The 20866-nt window shown below is 42.1% G+C and overlaps 1 protein-coding gene across 1 annotated transcript in view; it reads left to right on the top strand.

The window, feature by feature from the left end:
* Nucleotides 1–1895: 1895 nt before the first annotated feature.
* The window catches only part of pde1ca (phosphodiesterase 1C, calmodulin-dependent a), a 176489-nt gene continuing 157518 nt past the window's right edge, over nt 1896–20866 (top strand). Inside the window, exons 1-3 of the mRNA XM_062991405.1 lie at nt 1896–1980; nt 12206–12256; nt 15689–15854. Of these exons, the coding sequence (XP_062847475.1) occupies nt 1896–1980; nt 12206–12256; nt 15689–15854 (302 nt within the window). The remainder of the gene's footprint in view (nt 1981–12205; nt 12257–15688; nt 15855–20866) is intronic.

Below are 20866 nucleotides of genomic sequence, written 5' to 3'. Positions count from 1 at the left end.
TTTGTTTAGTTTGGAGGAAGCATAATGGGAGACGGGTGGACCGTAATTTCTACTTCACATAGGAGTTCCTGTGCATAAGTAGATTCATGTATATTCTACTTCTCTTTTTGAATTTGGAATTCAGTTAACACACTTTTAATTGCACCCAACGTCGGCAGTCACTGGAAGCTCAGTGACAGTAATGGTTCAAGCTCATTTTTTGTGGATTTTTAAGGATCACAGCTGGAAAACAGACAGGTCTTGGGGTAAAAATGCTGTTTCTCTGCATGCTTTGTTAGCTTCCTTTTATGCTGTTCTTAAATAGTCAGGACTCTCCCAGGACCACTACAGAGCAGGTATTATTTAGGTGGTGGATCATTCTCAGCACTGCAGTGACATGGTGGTGGTGTGTTAGTGTGTGTTGTGCTGGTAGGAGTGGATCAGACACAGTAGCGCTGCTGGAGGTGTTAAATACCGTGTCCACTCACTGTACTCTATTAGACACTCCTACCTAGTTGGTCCAGCTTGTAGATGTAAAGTCAGAGATGATCGCTATTGCTGCTGTTTAAGTTGGTCATCTTCTAGACCTTCATCAGTGGTCACAGGACACTGACCACAGGGCACTTTTGGCTGGATATTTTTGATTGGTGGACTATTCTCAGGTCAGCAGTGACAGTGAGGTGTTTAGAACCTGACTGCATATCTTTGGACTGTGAGAAGAAACCGGAGCTCCCAGAGGAAACCCACATGGACACAGGAAGAACATGCAAACTCCACACAGAAAGGACCCCAGGCACCTAGTCGAGGAATCAATCCTTGGTCCTTCTCGCTGTGAGGCGACAGTGCTATCTATTGTGCCACCGTGTCGCCACCCTTTTTATTGATTGGACCAAAAAGATTATGCAACAAATATCACCCAGGTGAAAAAGTAAATGTGCTATTTTTAACAGCCAAACACCACCGATAACAGGAGTTGATTCTTCCACATTACTCTGCAGGACCTTTGGCTCACTTTGTGTGTACAGTTTTACTTCACTAATATTACTGGCAATAACAGTCTTTGCCCTAAATTACAAGCTTAATGCTGCCATTGTCACATTCTGTGGCCTGGTACCAAATTTGCTCTAATGCACTCGGTCACATTTATGCTGTAATGATGCCCAGAGCTACATGACACTGGCTCACTGTGAGTGGCTAATTTTAAAACTGAGCTCGGGGGTAGAAAGGGGACACTGATAAAGGAGATAAATACATTATAGGCGGTTAGCCGGTATTTCATTGTTTTCTTTCTTCTGCTTCTTACAGCCTTACAGATGCATTGCACTAATGTTAGGTGTAAACACACAAATATTTAGCTGGAGCGTACACAGGGGATTAATAATGTGGCTGTGTCATGAAAACAGGAATGCATGTTGTGTGCACACACACACACACACTTACACCATGAGTATAGCATTAACCACAGCACAGCAGGTGCTTCTCTACTCGTAGCGAGCAGAAGAGTTCATTTAAGCTAAAATCACAGCTACATGTGTATGATAAGCACTTAGTGAGCGGCTTAACAAACTCCAGAGAGAGAGGCTGTTGTTCATCACGCTCCGCGAGAGCGGCACAGTGGGGAGGGTCACAGGAAGGGAGGGAGAGAGTTGAAGAGTAGGATGGAGAGTGGAAGCTCCCTGACTCTTGTTAGCAGAGCCTCTGTTCTCCAGTACACGAACAGGCTCGTCATGGAGTCAGTGGTTTAGCATCATCAAGAGTCTCGCACAGGGGGGCGACCCACGTGCACCCCACATAACTAATTATTCAACTTTAATTATCACACAGCAACCACGTACTCTTCTGGAATTGGGAAGGTATCACTCGCAGAACAAGTACATTCAGAGGATACTTTCTAACCGGAGAAGACTCGAGACACGATGACCGAGCCGAGCAGCAAAAAACAAGGATTTAAAAAGTGTCGGAGTGCCACGTTCAGCATTGATGGATTCAGTTTTACAATCGGTAAGATTGTAGGGAATGACGTGGGTATGTAACACAACACCCCTTTAATCTCAATACTAGATTTGTTAACAGTCTCTGTGCTTCTGGTTTAAGTTTGTGATTGAGAGTAGTGCCTGTTATTGTGTCAATGCAACAATTTGCATAATTTAAGCTTATTATTGTGTGCCAGCAAAATACCCGAGAACACTTGATGTACTTATTTCTTTTTTTTTAACTGATCAGCTTTATTGTTTTTAGTACATATACACCGACTAGGCATAACATTATGACCATAGACAGGTGAAGTGAATAACACTGATTATCTCTTCATCACGGCACCTGTTAGTGGGGGGGATATATTACACAGCATGTTAACATTTTATCCTCAAAGTTGATGTTAGAGGCAGGAAAAATGATCCAGCGTGAGGATTTGAGCGAGTATGACAAGGGCCAAAATGTGATGGCTGGATGACTGGGTCAGAGCATCTCCAAAACTGCAGCTCTTGTGGGGTGTTCCTGGTCTGCAGTGGTCAGTATCTTTCAAAAGTGGTCCAAGGATGGAACAGTGGTAAACAGGTGACAGGGTCATGGGCGGCCAAGGCTCATTGATGCACGTGGGGAGTGAAGGCTGGTCCGTGTGGTCCGATCCAACAGACGAGCTACTGTAGCTCAAACTGCTGAAGAAGTTCATGCTGGTTCTGATAGAAAGGTGTGAGAATACACAGTGCATCACAGTTGCAGGGGGACCAACACAGTATTAGGAAGGTGGTCATGTTATGCCTGATTGGTGTATATGCTCATTTGGGCATATACAGCACGGTGGCTCGGTGGGTAGCGCTCTCACCTCACAGCAAAAAGGTCCTGGGTCCGTTCTGTGTGGTGTTTGTATGTTCTCCCTGTATCTGTGTGGGTCTCCTCCGGGAGCTCCGGTCTCCTTCCACAGTCCAAATACATGCAAGTGAGGTGACTTGGAGATACTAAATTGTCCATGACTGTGTTTGACATTAAACTTGTGAACTTATGAATCTCGTTTCTGTCATGAATGTAACCAAAGTGTGTAAAACATGATGTTAAAATCCTAATAAATAAATATATGCTAATTCTGAATTTGATGGCTGCAACACTTTCAAGAAATCCACTTGGATCTAAACTGAAGTTTGTGACTGAGAGTAGTAATGCCTGTTATTGTGAAATAATTTAAGCTTTTCAATTGTGTGCCAGCAAAATACTTTACAAAGTAACCTATTAATAAGCACATCAAGTGTTCTCAGTTTTTTTAACATATCAACTTTATTGTTTTTAGTGAATATATACACTTATTCCAAATTTAATGCCTACAACATATTCAAGAAATCCACTTGGATCTAAGTTGAAGTTTGTGACTGAGCGTAGTGCCTGTTATTGTGTCAATGTAAGAAATAAAGACTATAAATATGTCTATATAGTAACACATTAATCACTAATACACTAATACATAACTTATTTAATATTTTTCCAATACATTTAAATAAGAAATGCTTTATTTACAAAACAGCTTCATTAAATTGTTCTCAGGTAAGTGTAAGTAAATGTGCGAGTGTGTGATGCCCTCATGGATTGAGGTTGTATTCTCTGTTGTATTATTTTGCTTTGTACTCATTATTTCTACTGTACACACCACTTAACCTGACTTAGATAAAAATAAATGAATAAATAAACACCTGTTGGAATATACCTAAGTGTTATTGGTATGGGTGGTTCAGGGGGCAGTTCCATCACTAACAAACATGATCCCACCAAAACAGCCCTATGGTCAATAAAACAGACCTAATAGACAAACATGTAAATCAAACAGGTCTTCCAAAAGAGTTCTTACTTTTTCTGGCTGCTTCCATATTTAGGGGTTGCAACAGTGGATGTGCAACAGACTTGGCAAAGTTACTCTTCATATCTTTGCTGTAACAGGCTTATTAGACTGTGTATTTACCTTATATTCTTTAAAAAAAGCACTTATTTGCAGTTAAATGGGGGGGTCACAGGGTGAGTAATAAGGTTGTGTTGGAGTTGGCTCATGACAAAAATTGGTCTTAAAGAGCAAATCTAAAGTCAATAATATTAATTCAGTGCTTGACAAGGACTATAGAGTGATATATTAGATGAGCATTAAATATGAGGAACCCTGATACGGCTCATCACACCCTGTGAACGACAGCCAATCATTGTTCATGTGGCCCCCAGCCCAGCCGAAAGGCAGAGCTGATATTCAATACGATGTATTCAAAATCCCAGCTCTGATGTGCTAGTGTATTTTACCGCTGCACCACCTGAGCGGCCTATTTTCTGTTCATTTTAATTTTTTAACATTAGTTAATTTTTTTTGGCTGCTCCCATATTTAGGGGTCCCGCAGTGGATCTGGTCCGCAGACCAGACATGGTATTTATACTGGATTCCCTTCCTGATGTAACCTTACTATTTTTTTCTCCAGGTTTAGGACCAGCACTGAGAGCGCACTACTACTCACCAACTACTCACATTAGCCAATCATGTCCATGCAGGCACCTGATCTATCAATAGCACAGCTGATTCAAACCCTGGACCCCAGGATCAGCAGTAGTGGGCTATAGTTTTTAGATTGGAATTTTGTCATAGTATTACATTTTAATGCATTTTACCCCAATTTTTCTTCCAATCTAGTTGTATCCAATTCCCCGATCGCATTTCACTTCCTCTACTGCTGTTGACCTCCACTCCTGACCGAGGTGAGCTGTGACTATCACACGCCTTCTGTAACACGTGTGCAGTAGCTGACCGCTTCTTTTTACCTGCACAAGGCATCTTAATAGGAGATCCGTATTGTGCACGGAGATTCATGCACCCATGATCAGCCAGCAGAGGTCGTAGTTACAGCAGTTATGAGAAATCCCTTTGGCATTCCAGCCCTCAGACAAGGCAATCACTATCCAGATAGGTGCGTGACCTGCCAGTAGCAAAGCTGAGATTCTAACTCATGAGTTGGAAACATCAGATGTTGGGCGCTAGAGTGTTTTTCACCAGGCCACCAGAGCAACCTTAGTTTTTACCTTAGTTTTACAAACTAAAAGTGTTGCTGTGTCAGGTGACTAGGATAAAACATTCTAAGATTCTGTATATACGAGGGTTCTTCAAAAAGTTTCTGCACTTTTTAAAACTATTTCTTAAGAATTTCAAAAACAAATATCAGTACTTTTCTACATAATCATCTTCTGATGCATTTTTCCATTTTCCACTTACCATATAGAAGCAGTTTGTAGTTCTACAATTACTGACTGTAGTCCATCTGTTTCTCTACATACTTATTTAACCTGTTTTCACCCTGTTCTTCAATGGTCAGGACCCCCACAGGACCACTACAGAGTAGATATTATTTGGGTGGTGGATCATTCTCAGCACTGCAGTGACACTGACATGGTGGTGGTGTGTTAGTGTGTGTTGTGCTGGTATGAGTGGATCAGACACAGCAGCGCTGCTGGAATTTTTAAACACCTCACTGTCACGCCTGGACTGAGAGTAGTCCACCAAACAAAAATATCCAGCCAAGAACGCCCAGTGGGCAGTGTCCTGTGACCACTGATGAAGGTCTAGAAGCTGACCAACTCAAACAGCAGCAATAGATGAGCGATCGTCTCTGACTTTACATCTACAAGGAGGACCAACTAGGTAGGAGTGTCTAATAGAGTGGACAGTGAGTGGACACGGTATTTAAAAACTCCAGCAGCGCTGCTGTGTCTGATCCACTCATACCAGCACAACACACACTAACACACCACCACCATGTCAGTGTCACTGCAGTGCTGAGAATGATCCACCACCTAAATAATACCTGCTCTGTGGTGGTCCTGTGGTGGTCCTGACCATTGTAGAACAGAGTGAAAGCAGGTTAAAAAAGTATGTAGAGAAACAGATGGACTACAGTCAGTAATTGTAGAACTACAAAGTGCTTCTATATGGTAAGTGGAGCTGATAAAATGGACAGTGAGTGTAGAAACAAAGAGGTGGTTTATATATGCACATGACAGCTTTAGTGGCTGCATGCAAAATACCCACTCTAATAATTAATGACTTTGTTTACCATTTTGCATTTTAATGACTTTTCTGTGTATGCATTTGTGTTATTATGGGATCTTTTTGCATTTACGATGAATAGACTTCGACTTTATAATAACAGTGTTTCTCACATAAAATGAGTCACACTTTGCATTGTCCTCAGTGTTCATCTCCAGTGAAGAAGCTCAATGTTCTGAAAGTAAGTTCCTTTCATTTTTTCTGACAGCAGGCTGAACAGAATAGATGCAAAGTGGCAGAAAGACATGACAGCTGTTTTTACAAAACACGCGCTGGTGGTAATTACATCCTTACAAAGGTCAAGTGGCACTGCTTATGTAACACAATCACAATCAGTACCAGTGCAGACAGGAAGCGGGGATCTATGAGCGCTGCGCGTGTTCTTTAGCGCGGTAATCACGTCATGATGCAGTACAGCTCTGTTCCAGTAAACACCTCTGTGTGCGCTGACCATGAGGTTTGTATAAAAGCTGAAGCATTAACACACATCGATGACAGGAAGAGAGAACGTGTGTTGTTGAGGGAGTGAATGAGGGTGTGTTTTGTGTGTGTGTGTGTTTGTGTGTGTGTGTGTGTGTTCATTATGTAGCTCGACTCTTTAAACCACAGCAGGTAAGATACGTTCTCTGTGAACCAGTTTGTGCCGTCCAGTTGCCTTGTGATTACTGTCTCCATGGCCACCAATGAAGGAGACCATGATGTTATAAGTGTACAGTGATTTCTGCTGCTGTTTAAACAAACAAGGCGGTTTCCTTCACTTTACATTTACAGTTACAGCATTTAGTAGATGCTTTTATCCAAAGCAACTTACACTACTGAGACAGTATACTTTCTAAGCTATTGAGGGTTAGGGGCCTTGCTCAAGGGCCGAACAGTGGCAAACTGGCAGTGATGGGGCTTTAACCAGCAACCTTTTAATTACTAGTGCAGTACCTTAACCTCTAGGCTTTACCTGCCCAATCTATGACTAAACACAGTTTAAGCAATTGAGGGTTAAGGGCCTTGCTCAAGGGCCCAACAGTGGCAACCTGTCATTGGTGGGGCTTATACCAGCAACCTTTCGATTACTAGTCCAGTGTCTTAACTGCTTGGCTTCACCTCCCCAAATTATGACTAAACACAATTTAAGCAATTGAGGTTTAAAAGCCTCGCTCAAGGGCCCAACAGTGGCAACTTGGTGGAGGTGAGACTTGAACCAGCGACCTTTTGATTACTAGTCCAGTGCCTTAACCGCTAGGCTTCACCTGCCCAATCTATCACTAAACACAATTTAAGCAATTGAGGTTTAAGGGCCTCGCTCAAGGGCCCAACAGTGGCATAATGGCAGTGGTGGGGCTTAAACCAGCAACCTTTTGATTACTAGTCCAGTATCTTAACTGCTAAGCTTCACCTGCCTAAATTATGACTAAACACAATTTAGGCAATTGAGGGTTAAGGGCAGACCTGGGCATTGTACGGCCCGCGGGCCACATCCGGCCCGCGAGACATCCCCAACCGGCCCGCATGAGGTTCGTGGCAATTAAAAATTAGATGTAAATAAATGTACATCAAACATGCAATATAACAGGATTGATTTTGACGTACGTTTCGATTTGCGTATGCGCGTGTGCGCGCGAGTGTATCAGCTTCACTGTAATGCGAACAGAACTGAGTGTGATTGACGGTGGAGTTTTTAACAAGACACGAACTTCTGAATTGTTTATTTACTAAAGTCAGATGTAACGCTGGTTAAGGATCAGAATTTAGGCTCTAAATCGCTGTTGCGGTACTAAACAGAAATACAAGCATATGAACGATGTGGAGCGTCACACCTGAAGCTTCTCTAACTAAACTGCAAAAGCAACAAAGACTGTTTTATAAAGTTTAACACGTCCAGAACTGAAGCAGTCAGGACCAGCTCAGTGATTTTAAAAATAATATTAAACAATAACAAAGGACTGAAAAACAAATGAGGTAATTAGACTCAAAACAAAATAGTGTAAAGTTTAAAAACCTGCACATTTTGTTCACATTTGTTTTTGCGTTTGTTTGTTTAAATAGTAAAATAATGTTGATGTTTTTACTCTGCATACTTCTAATTTTCTAAATGTAACATCAAAACATTAACAGCTTATTAGAACTGTACAATTCACTGCTTCTCATAAAGAGTGGACAGTTGTAGCCTAGTGGTTAAGGTACTGGACTAGTAATCAGAAGGCTGCTGGTTCAAGCCCCACCACTGCCAGGTTGCTGCTGTTGGGCCCTTGAGCAAGTCCCATAACCCTTAATTGCTCAGACTGTATACTGTAACTGTATTGTAAATCGCTTTGGATAAAAGCGTCTGATAAATGCTGTAAATGTAAATAAAAAGATAAAATGAATATTGAGCAGAATTAAGTTCACCTTATTGGTCCGGCCCTCCACAACAGTCCCAGTTTCTTATGTGGCCCCTTGGAAAATTTAATTGCCCACCCCTGGTTAAGGGCTTTGCTCAAGGGCCCAACAGTGGCAACCTGGCAGTGTTGGGGCTTGAACCAGCGACCTTTTGATTACTAGTCCAGTATCTTAAACGCTAGGCTACACCTGCCCAAATTATGACTAAACACAATTTAAGCCATTAGGGTTTAGGGGCTTTGCTCAAGGGCCCAACAGTGACAACCTGTCATTGGTGGGGCTTAAACCAGCGACCTTTTGATTACTAGTCCAGTGCCTTAACCTCTAGGATACAACTGGCCAAATTATAACTAAACACAGTTAAAGCAATAAAGTTTTAAGGGCCTTGCTCAAGGGCCACCAGGCTTTACCTGCTCAATCTGTGATTAAACACAATTTAAGCAATTGAAGTGAGCCTTGCTCAGGGGTCCAACAGTGGCAACTTGGTGAAGAAGAGACTTGAACCAGCAGCTTTCTGATTACTAGTCCAGCTGAGTCTCCATATCACTTCCTAGTGCTCTGTGTTTTAGTGATGTGTGATGGGAATTGAAAGTACGCCGGCTGAACCCAGCAGAGATCTCATTAGAGCACCTGTTGATTAATCAGTCAGGTACATGAGGTCAGCGGAGAGATGGAGAACGGGCTGGGGATGACGGAGGAGGGTACGGAGGAGGGTAGGGCGGGGCGTGTCTTCCTGCCAGTGGGGGCCTCTCAATCGTCATGTCATTACTGGAGAAGTCTCAGTAGCCTGGGGGAATCATTATTATAATGAAATGCCTTCTGAGGACACACATTGGACACAGTACAGAATCTATTAACTGACTGGGCCTGAAAGGTCCTCTTCTGAAGACCTCTGATCCTCCTTCATTATCGCTCTGCTCTGCTCTCTGATCATTCTGTCCGTCTGCTTTTTATTCCATTTTCTATTCGGTCTCCTTTTTATACTGTTGCCATAGAAACACAACAAATACTCTTAATAAATACAGAATTTCACTCTGAACATGAACCCTTTTCTTGAGGCATCTAGGAGAAATTGTAAGGTCTCGACCGCTACGTCCGCTCCAGACTGCACTTCACTCCAGACTGCTCCTTGTAGCCGATAGCACAATTAGATACACCCGGGCTCGCAGCAGAGCCCGATGCTTAATCTAATCTTTCTCAGGCTCAGCTGTTAGGCAGTAATTTCTCAAGCGCTTGAGTTTCCTTGCTGATTTTGTATTGAGATGCACTGTCTACGTTTACAAGCAAAGATTTTCTCCAATCAAATTAAATTCACTCTGATTATAGATGAAGTCACAATATTATGACCATCTCCTACTTTCTGAGGCAGGTGTACGGTAGGCTGTCTGCACATACACCGATCAGTCATAACATTAAAACCTTGTTTCTACACTCACTGTCCATTTTATCAGCTCCACTTACCACATAGAAGCACTTTGTAGTTCTACAATTACTGACTGTAGTCCATCTGTTTCTCTGCATGCTTTGTTAGCCCCCTTTCATGTTGTTCTTCAATGGTCAGGACTCTATTATTTAGATGGTGGATCATTGTGTGTTGTGCCGGTATGGGTGGATCAGACACAGCAGCACTGATGGAGTTTTTAAATACCGTGTCCACTCACTGTCCCCTCTATCACTCACTGACACTCCTACCTGGTTGATCCACCTTGTAGATGTAAAGTCAGAGACGATCGCTCATCTATTGCTGCTGTTTGAGTTGTGGTTGATCAGTGGTCACAGGACGCTGCCCACGGGGCGCTGTTGGCTGGATAGTTTTGGTTGGTGGACTATTCTTAGTCCAACAGTGACAAACTCCATCAGCATTGCTGTGTCTGATCCACCCATACCAGCACAACACACACTAACACACCACCACCATGTCAGTGTCACTGCAGTGCTGAGAATGATCCACCACCCAAATAATACCTGTTCTGTAGTGGTCCTGTGGGGGTCCTGACCATTGAAGAACAGGGTGAAAGCAGGTTAAAATGTATGTAGAGAAACAGATGGACTACAGTCAGTAATTGTAGAACTATGAAGTGCTTCTATGTGGTAAGCGGAGCTGATGAAATGGACAGTGAGTGTAGAAACAAGGAGGTGGTTTTAATGTTATGGTTGATCAGTGTATGTGTATATCCCTCGTTGCTTGTCATGGGTAAAATTGTCTTCCTAAAGGTGGATGGGATCTTTCAGCAAGACAGTACGACATGTTACATGGCTAGAAATGTCCCACATTGGTTGGAAGAGCATGACCAAGACTTCCAAGTACTACCCTGGCCCTCTAATTCCCCAGACTTGAACCCAATTGAACATATGTGGGATCCTCCCCCAGGCACCCTCCAGCACCTACTGCAGTTAGCATGGCTCCAGATACCTGTGAGAACCAACCAGGACCTTACTGAGTCACTCCCAGCCCGTCTAGCTGCTGTACGTTCTGCACACGGTGGTTACTCTGGATAAATAAACACTAAAATAGCTATGCCAGGTTGGCATGAAAAAAAGAAACAAACAAACTGTTCTTACTCACATTTGATGCTCGGTGCATCTTGGTGTAACAGACTTGGTGGCCTAGTGGGTTTGGTTACTTTCAAAACTTAAATAGTCTGGAGTAAGGGTCGTACTGTATTATTACCAAAATACATTGAGAAAACACACATGGACATGGAGAAAAAAATGTGAAACTTCTCACAAACTGTGTGGATCGGTGTTGCACAACAAAAACAAAGCAAAATAATGTTATTTTTTTAAGGTCTTCAGAACTCATGTTACTGTGTGGCATCCTGTCTACCATTGGCACTGTCATGCCCCCCTCTGTTAATGTACAAAAGGGAAAATATTAAGGTTTGTTTAGGAAGTATTCCAATACTCACTAGGGGCCTTGGAGGACAACAAAATGAGAACCTGTAATCTGTCAATATTCATTGTGTACTGTGCACTCATGGCCCGCTGCCTCGTCTTCATGTTCTTTCTCAGAATGCTGATTCCCTCTGCCCAATACTCCACAGAGACCACTTACTGATGTTCTCGTGTTTTCCGTCATGACACCTACCCACTCATAACACTCACAGATTCTTCCCCAGTGGCTGTCTCCATAACCAAACAACACCAACCTCCGCTCACCTTCCCTTCTAAAAGGTCCCAACAGGCTGCACACACAGAGCCACTGAGCAAGATACTACCTGCCAGTCAGTCCAGTTTATTCTGTTCTTAATACTATAATATACTCTACACTACTGAGGGGTCAAGCAAGATACTACCTGCTTCAGTCAGTCCATGTTATTCTGTTCTATTCATATTGTCCATTTCACCACCGCTTTATCCTATTCAGGGTCGCTATGGGGATGATTTAATGGGTGTTTTATACTGTTTATACTGTGGGAGGAAAACCCATACAAACATAGGGAGAACATACAAACTCCACACAGAAAGGACACGGACCGCTCCACCTGAGAATCATACCAGGTGCTCCGGTTTCCTCCCACAAAGATGTTCAAGTGAGGTGAATTGGAGATAAAAAATTGTCCATGACTGTGTTTGACATTAAACTTGTTAACTGATGAATCTTGAATATTGAGTAACTACTGTTTCTGTCATGAATGTAACTAAAGTGTAAAACATGATGTTAAAATCCTAATAAATAAATAAAATAAATAACTGACCATTTCTGGCTAGACTTTTACAGTCAGAACAGCAGTTTCTGGTGTGACCAGATTTCAGTGATAAATATTTTGTCTTTTGTTTGTTTTTGTTTAGTTGCAAATGAAACCGGAGAGGGTGCCACCAGACCACTGGCTCGCTTTTCACGTACGTACTTTACAGTTTAATGAACTTTCCCAAATGGAAATGTAATATATGACATATATGCCCCTATATCAATAATGTTTTTTCCACATATGTTACCTGTAAGGTGATATATTATTATAACATACATGTATCCTCTGAATATATTTGGTTGTAAGTTTATAACATATATGAAATACCCATAATGAAAGTATGTACATATACTAAATATATCTATAGGATTCATTTATATGGTATTATATGCTGAAGCCATATATGCTAGATTATGTATTTAATTTGTATATGCAATTTTATTAACGTAACATAGATAAAAATAGGCTGTATGCTAACATATGATTTTTCTCATTTTCAAACATTCATGTCATTCATGGAAGATGCTTCCCTCCTTCTTGCTGGCACCACAATATTTCATATTTCATATGTAGTTTGCATAAATATGGGTATATATTTTATACACAACCCCAAATCAAAGTTGGGACAGTATGGAAAATGCAAATAAAATTAAATTACAGAGTTTCTTACATTTACTTTGACTTTTATTTGATTACAGACAGGATGAACCTGAGATATTTCATGTTCTGTCTGCTCAACTTAATTTCATTTATTAATAAACATCCATTCCTGCATTTCAGGCCTGCAACACGTTCCAAAAAAAGTTGGTACGGGGTAATTTAGGGCTAGTAATAAGGTGGAAAAAAAAAAGGACCATTCAGACTGTTATCAGCAACAAGTCCAAAAGCCAGGGTCTGTCAGGTATGGGGCTGTGTCAGTGCCCTTGTCAAAGGTCATTTGCACTTCTGTGATGCAGCATTAATACAGAAAAGTATATTGAGATCTTAGAGCAACATGTGCCGCCTTCAAGACTTCATCTTTTCCAGGGACGTCCAGCGTTTTTCAACAAAACCACATGCTGCACACACTACAAAGGCGTGGCTGTGGAAGAAGAGGGTACAGGTACTGGACTGGCCTGCAGTCCTGACCTGTCCCCGATAGAGAATGTGTGGAGAATTTTGAAACAAAAAATGCGATGACCCCGTACTGTTGCACATCTTAAGACGTGTTTGCAGGAAGAACGAGACCAAATAAAAGCTGAAACACTAAATCACTTGGTCTCCTCGGTGCCAAAACATCTTTTAAGTGTGGTGAAAAGGAACGGCAACATTACAAAGTGGTAAATGCTTTGCCGTCCCAACTTTTTTGGAAGGTGTTGCAGGCCTGAAATGCAGGAATGGATGTTTAATAATAAATGAAATTAAGTTGAGCAGATAAAACATGAAATATCTCAGGTACATCCTGTCTGTAATCAAATAAAAGTCGAAGTAAATGTAAGGAACTGTGTTTTTTATTATTTGCATTTTCCATACTGTCCCAACTTTTTCTGATTTGGGGTTGTATGAAAATTTTATACACAGTATGTACATGTATTACATTTGCGTATGTGTTGTAATGAACTTTGCTTATTTAGTATTTATTATTAAATTATGTATTTTATATTTTTCTATTAAATAATGTAAAAACTATGCTGACTGAGGGACTAAATGTTACAAATATCATCATTTTTATGCAAGTAAAATTTATTTATTACCCGTTTTCTTTATATCATAAAGAATTGGTTCTGTTTTATGATGGGTTTTATTGTACTTGTTCAGCTTTTAGACTAGATGGCAGCATTTGACTTTTTTGTCCAAGCTGCACGCTGGTGTGGCTGAACTGGGTAGCTGGGAGTGCCAAACTAATGTGTATGTAACCCTTTAGTCCTACATACTGGATATAATATGATCTGGTTCCAGCTTCTAGTCAAAAAACTGTTTGCAGTGCAGTTAGTGGTAGGAGAACCGGGGGGAATAATCATCTACCCAAATGGGTTAAGCGTGTATACCTGCACTGACTGAACAGCAGATGGGGGTATAAATCTACAACTGTTAGTTTATTTCAGTAAAGCTTTACATATGAACTTGCTGTGATTATATGAAACTACTTCTAGGCACCAGTAAATAACTAAATGAAGCAAATGAATAGATGACCTTTTTCTATAGCAATATACACCGATCAGCCATAACATAAAACCACCTCCTTGTTACTTAAGTGACTCCCATTCTTAATCCATAGGATTAAATATGATGTCGGCCCACCCTTTGCAGCTATAACAGCTTCAACTCTTCTGAGAAGGCTTTCCACAAGGTTTGGGAGTGTGTTTATGGGAATTTTTGACCATTCTTCCAGAAGCGCATTTGTGAGGTCAGACACTGATGTTGGACGAGAAGGCCTGGCTCACAGTCTTCGCTCTAATTCATCCCAAAGGTGTTCTATCAGGTTGAGGTGCAGGCCAGTCAAGTTCTTCCACACCAAACTCGCTCATCCATGTCTTTATGGACCTTGCTTTGTGCACTGGTTGACAGTCATGTTGGAACAGGAAGTGGTCATCCCAAAACATTTCCCACAAAGTTGGGAACATGAAATTGTCCAAAATCTCTTGGTATGCTGAAGCATTAAGAGTTCCTTTCACTGGAACTAAGGGGCCGAGCCCAACTCCTGAATAACGACCCCCCACCATAATCCCCCCTCCACCAAACTTTACACTCGGCACAATGCAGTCAGACAAGTACCGTTCTCCTGGCAACCGCCAAACCCAGACTCGTCCATCGGATTGCAAGACAGAGAAGCGTGATTCGTCACTCCAGAGAACACGTCTCCACTGCTATAGAGTCCAGTGGCGGCATGCTTTACACCACTGCATGTGACGCTTTGCATTGCGCTTGGTGATGTAAGGCTTGGATGAAGCTCTACACACTGTTTTTGAGCTAATCTGAAGGCCACTAGAGTTAAGAGGTCTGTAGCGATTGTCTCTGCAGAAAGTTGGCGACCTCTGCGCACTATGTTCCTCAGCATCCGCTGACCCCACTCTGTCATTTTACGTGGCTACCACTTCATGGCTGAGTTGCTGTCGTTCCCAATCACTTCCACTTGTTATAATACCACTGACAGTCGACTGTGGAATATTTAATAGCGAGGAAATTTCACGACTGGACTTGTTGCACAGGTGGCATCCTATCACGGTACCACGCTGAAAGCTCCTGAGAACGACCCATTCTTTCACTAATGTTTGTAGAAGCAGTCTGCATGCCTAGGTGCTTGGTTTTATACTCCTGTGGCCATGGAAGTGATTGGAACACCTGAATTTAATGATTTGGATGGGTGAGTGAATACTTTTGGCAATATAGTGTATGTACAGAAACAGATGGACAACAGTCAGTAATTGTAGAACTACAAAGTGCTTTTATATGGTAAGTGGAGCTGATGAAATGGACAGTGGGTGTAGAAATAATGTAGGTGGTCGTAATGTTATGGCTGATCTGTGTAAATGATCACTGTTCACCTTGTTGTTATAAATGTTATATATTTATTTTTAATCGATTTAATCCTTTTGCTTCTCAGGCTCGAAGTCACAGAATGCCTTGTGGAATGCCATAACAGCAGGCATCGGGATCAGAGACAAGGACAAGAGAGGGATTTTAATCGACCCCCGCAGTCCTGAGGAGATCCTGGCCGATGAGCTGCCTGCTGTCGACAGTCCTGATGCCATGGAGAAGACTGCAATCAGGTTTGAAGGATGTTGCGAGCTTGTGATACTAATTTTCCTTTGCATATGCATTGCTACATGTGTCTGAATACGCCCAATGATTAAAAAATGTTTAGTCATTCGGTTTCTTTCCGAGCGGCATCCTTGTCTTGGGGCAAAAGGCTTTTTGCTTGATGTTGACAAAGTTCTCATGGGTCTATGAGTTTGCTACAGTAGACATGCAGGGATTATGGCAATCGAAGGATACTGTTTGAGAAGTGTTGGTATATGTGCATGTGTTTACCTCTGCGAGTACTTAAAGCTGGCTGATGTAGATTGGAAGGTATTGACTGGATCAATCAATGAGATTTGAGGTCCACGTGAGCATGCTTTGCTTGTTGGGTGTGTTCTCTGGAGAACGGCTACCAGGGTTTTCCTTTCAAGCAAATAAGAACATCTCTCTTTTGTTCAGGCACGGCAATGGCAATGCTTATTTTGTAAATAAAATATGCAGGGATATATTAAGTTGGGATGATGGTAGTTTTTTGTAGTAAATGTGTGGAATGCAGCAGATATGGTGAGCATAAAGACCTGAGTGACTTTATGGGTTGAAATGTCTCAAAAAACAGCAAGGACTGCTTAGAGGCAGCTGTGGTGAGCTCCTACAGACAGTGGTCCGAGGAGGGACAAGCCACAAACAGTCGACAGGTTGTTGGGTGGTCAAGATTCACTGATACCAGAAAACAAAAGGGCTATGAGGTCTTGTATGGACCAAGAGAAGAGCTACTATGACTCAGATTGCATTAATTAATACTGGTGATAGGATCAATTTGCCACAACACACAAAGCATCAAACCTTTCTGTCTATGGCACTGCATAGTCTCAGGCCAGTCTTTGAACCCATGCTAACTCCTGTCCACTGTCAAAAGTGCCTACAATAAGCCGCTCAGGTGGCACAGCGGTAAAAACAAACGCTGGAAACAGAGCTGGGATCTCGAATACATCGTATCAAGTCTCAGCTCTGCCTGCCGGCTTGGCTGAGCGGCCACATGATCAACGATTGGCCTGTTGTTCAGATATGGGTGGGATTAAGCCGGATAGGGTCTCTCTCTTATAACTAATGCAATTACGACCTCTGCTGGCTGACTGATGGCGCCTGCACAGAGATGAGAAAAGAGTGGGTGTGTCAGGGTGTGTCTCTTCGTACACAGTGCTGAGCTGCATTGCACTCGTCAAAGTGTAGGTGATAAGATGCATACGGCATGCTGCCCACATATCGTAGGGGGCGTGGGTTAGCTTCGTTCTCCTCAATCAGAGCAGGGATCGGCATTGGTGGAGAGGAAGCATGACGCATATATATATATACAGTGGGGCCAAAAAGTATTTAGTCAGCCACTGATTGTGCAAGTTCTCCTACTTAGAAAGATGAGAGAGGTCTGTAGTTTTCATCATAGGTACACTTCAACTATGAGAGACAAAATGAGAAAAAAAAATCCAGGAAATCACATTGTAGGATTTTTAAAGAATTTATTTGTAAATTATGGTGGAAAATAAGTATTTGGTCACCCACAAACAAGCAAGATTTCTGGCTCTCACAGACCTGTAACTTCTTCTTTAAGAAGCTCTTCTGTCCTCCACTCGTTACCTGTATTAATGGCACCTGTTTGACCTCGTTATCTGTATAAAAGACACCTGTCCACAGCCTCAAACAGTCAGACTCCAAACTCAACCATGGCCAAGACCAAAGAGCTGTCGAAGGACACCAGGAAGAAAATTGTAGACCTGCACCAGGCTGGGAAGAGTGAATCTACAATAGGCAAGCAGGTTGGTGTGAATAAATCAACTGTGGGAGCAATTGTAAGAAAATGGAAGACATACAAGACCATTGATAATCTCCCTCGATCTGGGGCCCCACGCAAGATCTCATCCCGTGGGGTCAAAATTATCATGAGAACGGTGAGCAAAAATCCCAGAACTACACGGAGGAACCTGATGAATGACCTGCAGAGAGCTGGGACCAAAGTACCAAGGCTACCATCAGTAACACACTACGCCGAGAGGGACTCAAGTCCTGCAGTGCCAGGCGTGTCCCCCTGCTTAAGCCAGTACATGTCCAGGCCCGTCTGAAGTTTGCCAGAAAGCATATGGATGATCCAGAAGAGGATTGGGAGAATATCATGTGGTCAGATGAAACCAAAATGGAACTTTTTGGTAAAAACTCAACTCGTCATGTTTGGAGGAAGAAGAAGAACCCAAGAACACCATACCTACTGTGAAGCATGGGGGTGGAAACATCATGCTTTGGGGCTGTTTTTCTGCAAAAGGGACAGGACGACTGATCCGTGTTAAGGGAAGAATGAATGGGGCCATGTATCGTGAGATTTTAAGCCAAAACCTCCTTCCATCAGTGAGAGCATTGAAGATGGAACGTGGCTGGGTCTTCCAGCATGACAATGATCCCAAACACACCGCTCGGGCAATGAAGGAGTGGCTCCGTAAAAAGCATTTCAAGGTCCTGGAGTGGCCTAGCCAGTCTCCAGACCTCAACCCCATAGAAAATTTGTGGAGTCCGTGTTGCCCAGCGACAGCCCCAAAACATCACTGCTCTAGAGGAGATCTGCATGGAGGAATGGGCCAAAATACCAGCTACAGTGTGTGCAAACCTGGTGAAGACTTACAGGAAACGTTTGACCTCTGTCATTGCCAACAAAGGTCATGTTACAAAGTATTGAGTTGAACTTTTGTTATTGACCAAATACTTATTTTCCACCATAATTTACAAATAAATTCTTTAAAAATCCTACAATGTGATTTCCTGCATTTTTTTTTCTCATTTTGTCTCTCATAGTTGAAGTGTACCTATGATGAAAATTACAGACCTCTCTCATCTTTCTAAGTAGGAGAACCTGCACAATCAGTGGATGACTAATTACTTTTTAGTATTGTATATATACAATGTAAAAAAGATTGACTGGTCTGAGGAATTCTGCTTTTTCCAAGATCATGTAGAAGAGATGGCACCAGGAGGCACTATAGGACAATCCATCCCACAATGTACAAAGGCTGAAGGTCTGGCTGGTAAAATCCTGGTACCAGATACCACAGAGCTCATTCAGAAGTCTTGTGGAATTCATGTCTTGGTGGGTCAGAGCAGTTTTGACTACATATTAGGCTAGGGTGACCTAAGAGCGTGTCCTCTTTTTCCCAGACATGTCCACTTTTTTGGACCTAAAAATGCATCCAGCCGGGATTTGTACATCACCACAAATGTCCGGGATTCATCTTTTGTAGTGTGAACGTGCTATTCACCTTTCTCTTTAGGTCCCGCCTACTTGCACTTCTCCTAAAAATGTCCAAGCGCAAATGAAAATTCACAGACAAATTACCAAAAAAAAAAATCCATGTTTTTTTTCTTGTTTGGGACCCTTGGGAAGCAGAATTCATGACCTGCAAAGCTGACACTTACTGTACATGTCAATGTTAAATAAAGGTGCCAATTCAGCAAAACACAAAACTGCAGCTAAAAGAGAGAGTTTGTCAGGTAAAGACCGGGTAACACGGAAGATGTTGTTACTGCTGCAGGGGGAGTTTTTGCACTTCACACCACAAAGCATCACAACAGCTACAGATCAATGGACTTACATGAAATCATGAAATTACTCTGCTAATCCAACTGTAGTTACAGTCATTGTTTAGTCATTCTTGGTTCTATGACTAAAGCATGTATTTCTTCTTTTTTTCCATTTCTTGCTGGTAGGTGGCTCTGATTACTGTTGTTTTACATCGTTTTCATATTCACTGACCCTTTGTGCCTTGTGCATTGTGTCATTGTCTTGCTTAAAAGACCAGAACTTCCATTAGGATAGAAATGTTTCATCATATTGATCAGATGATGTTTAAGATGCTCATTGTGTGTGATTGGTAATGCTACGCCTCATGTGTGTCCTCCATGACTCACACTGGCTATATCTTTTTATGGGGCCGTACCCTAGAGCAATTAATGGTGGGATAACCGTCAGAGCTAGAACACACTGTGACAAAACATGAATGAAAACATCACACCTAGGGCTGAGCGGTATGACCAAAAATTTGTTTCACTGTATATCACGGTGTGTTTTATATTTTTTGTATGGCTGGAACTTGTTATATGTCTGTGGCTTATTCTACCGTCATAAGTACATAGAATATAAAGAGGAAAAGGTTTTATAAGGTTTGCTTGACCCCACAAAATGACACAATATATGATGGAATCAGTACGCGTGAAACGTGCAATAAATACAATTTTTATTGTTTATTTAATATTTAAGTATCGTTAGCTTTCCCTTTAACAAATAAAACCACGTTTGCAGTCTCCCAGTCACCACTGATAAATTGCACATATACACTGATCAGCCATAACATTAAAACCACCTCCTTGTTTCTACACTCACTGTCCATTTTATCAGCTCCACTTACCATATAGAAGCACTTTGTAGTTCTACAATTACTTACTGTAGTCCATCTGTTTCTCTGCATACCCTTTTATGCTGTTCTTCAATGGTCAGGACCCCACAGGACCACCACAGAGCAGGTATTATTTGGGTGGTGGATCATTCTCAGCACTGCAGTGACACTGACATGGTGGTGGTGTGTTAGTGTGTGTTGTGCTGGTATGAGTGGATTTTAAACACCTCACTGTCACTGCTGGACTGAGAATAGTCCACCAACCAAAAATATCCAGCCAACAGCACCCCGTGGGCAGCGTTCTGTGTCCACTGATGAAGGTCTAGAAGATGACCAACTCAAACAGCACCAATAGATGAGCGATCATCTCTGACTTTACATCTACAAGGAGGACTAGGTAGGAGTGTCTAATAGAGTGGACAGTGAGTGGACACGGTATTTAAAAACTCCAGCAGCGCTGCTGTGTCTGATCCACTCATACCAGCACAACACACACTAACACACCACCACCATGTCAGTGTCACTGCAGTGCTGAGAATCATCCACCTGCAGATCCTGGATTCTGTAAAGTTGCTTTCAGACAATTTTGACTTGACTTGACGTGAATTATA

Source organism: Trichomycterus rosablanca, chromosome 3, assembly GCF_030014385.1.
Source record: "Trichomycterus rosablanca isolate fTriRos1 chromosome 3, fTriRos1.hap1, whole genome shotgun sequence".
In the NCBI taxonomy this organism is placed as follows: domain Eukaryota; kingdom Metazoa; phylum Chordata; class Actinopteri; order Siluriformes; family Trichomycteridae; genus Trichomycterus; species Trichomycterus rosablanca.
The sequence above is the reverse complement of the archived record's forward strand: the minus strand, read 5'-3'. Positions and strand labels throughout refer to the sequence as shown.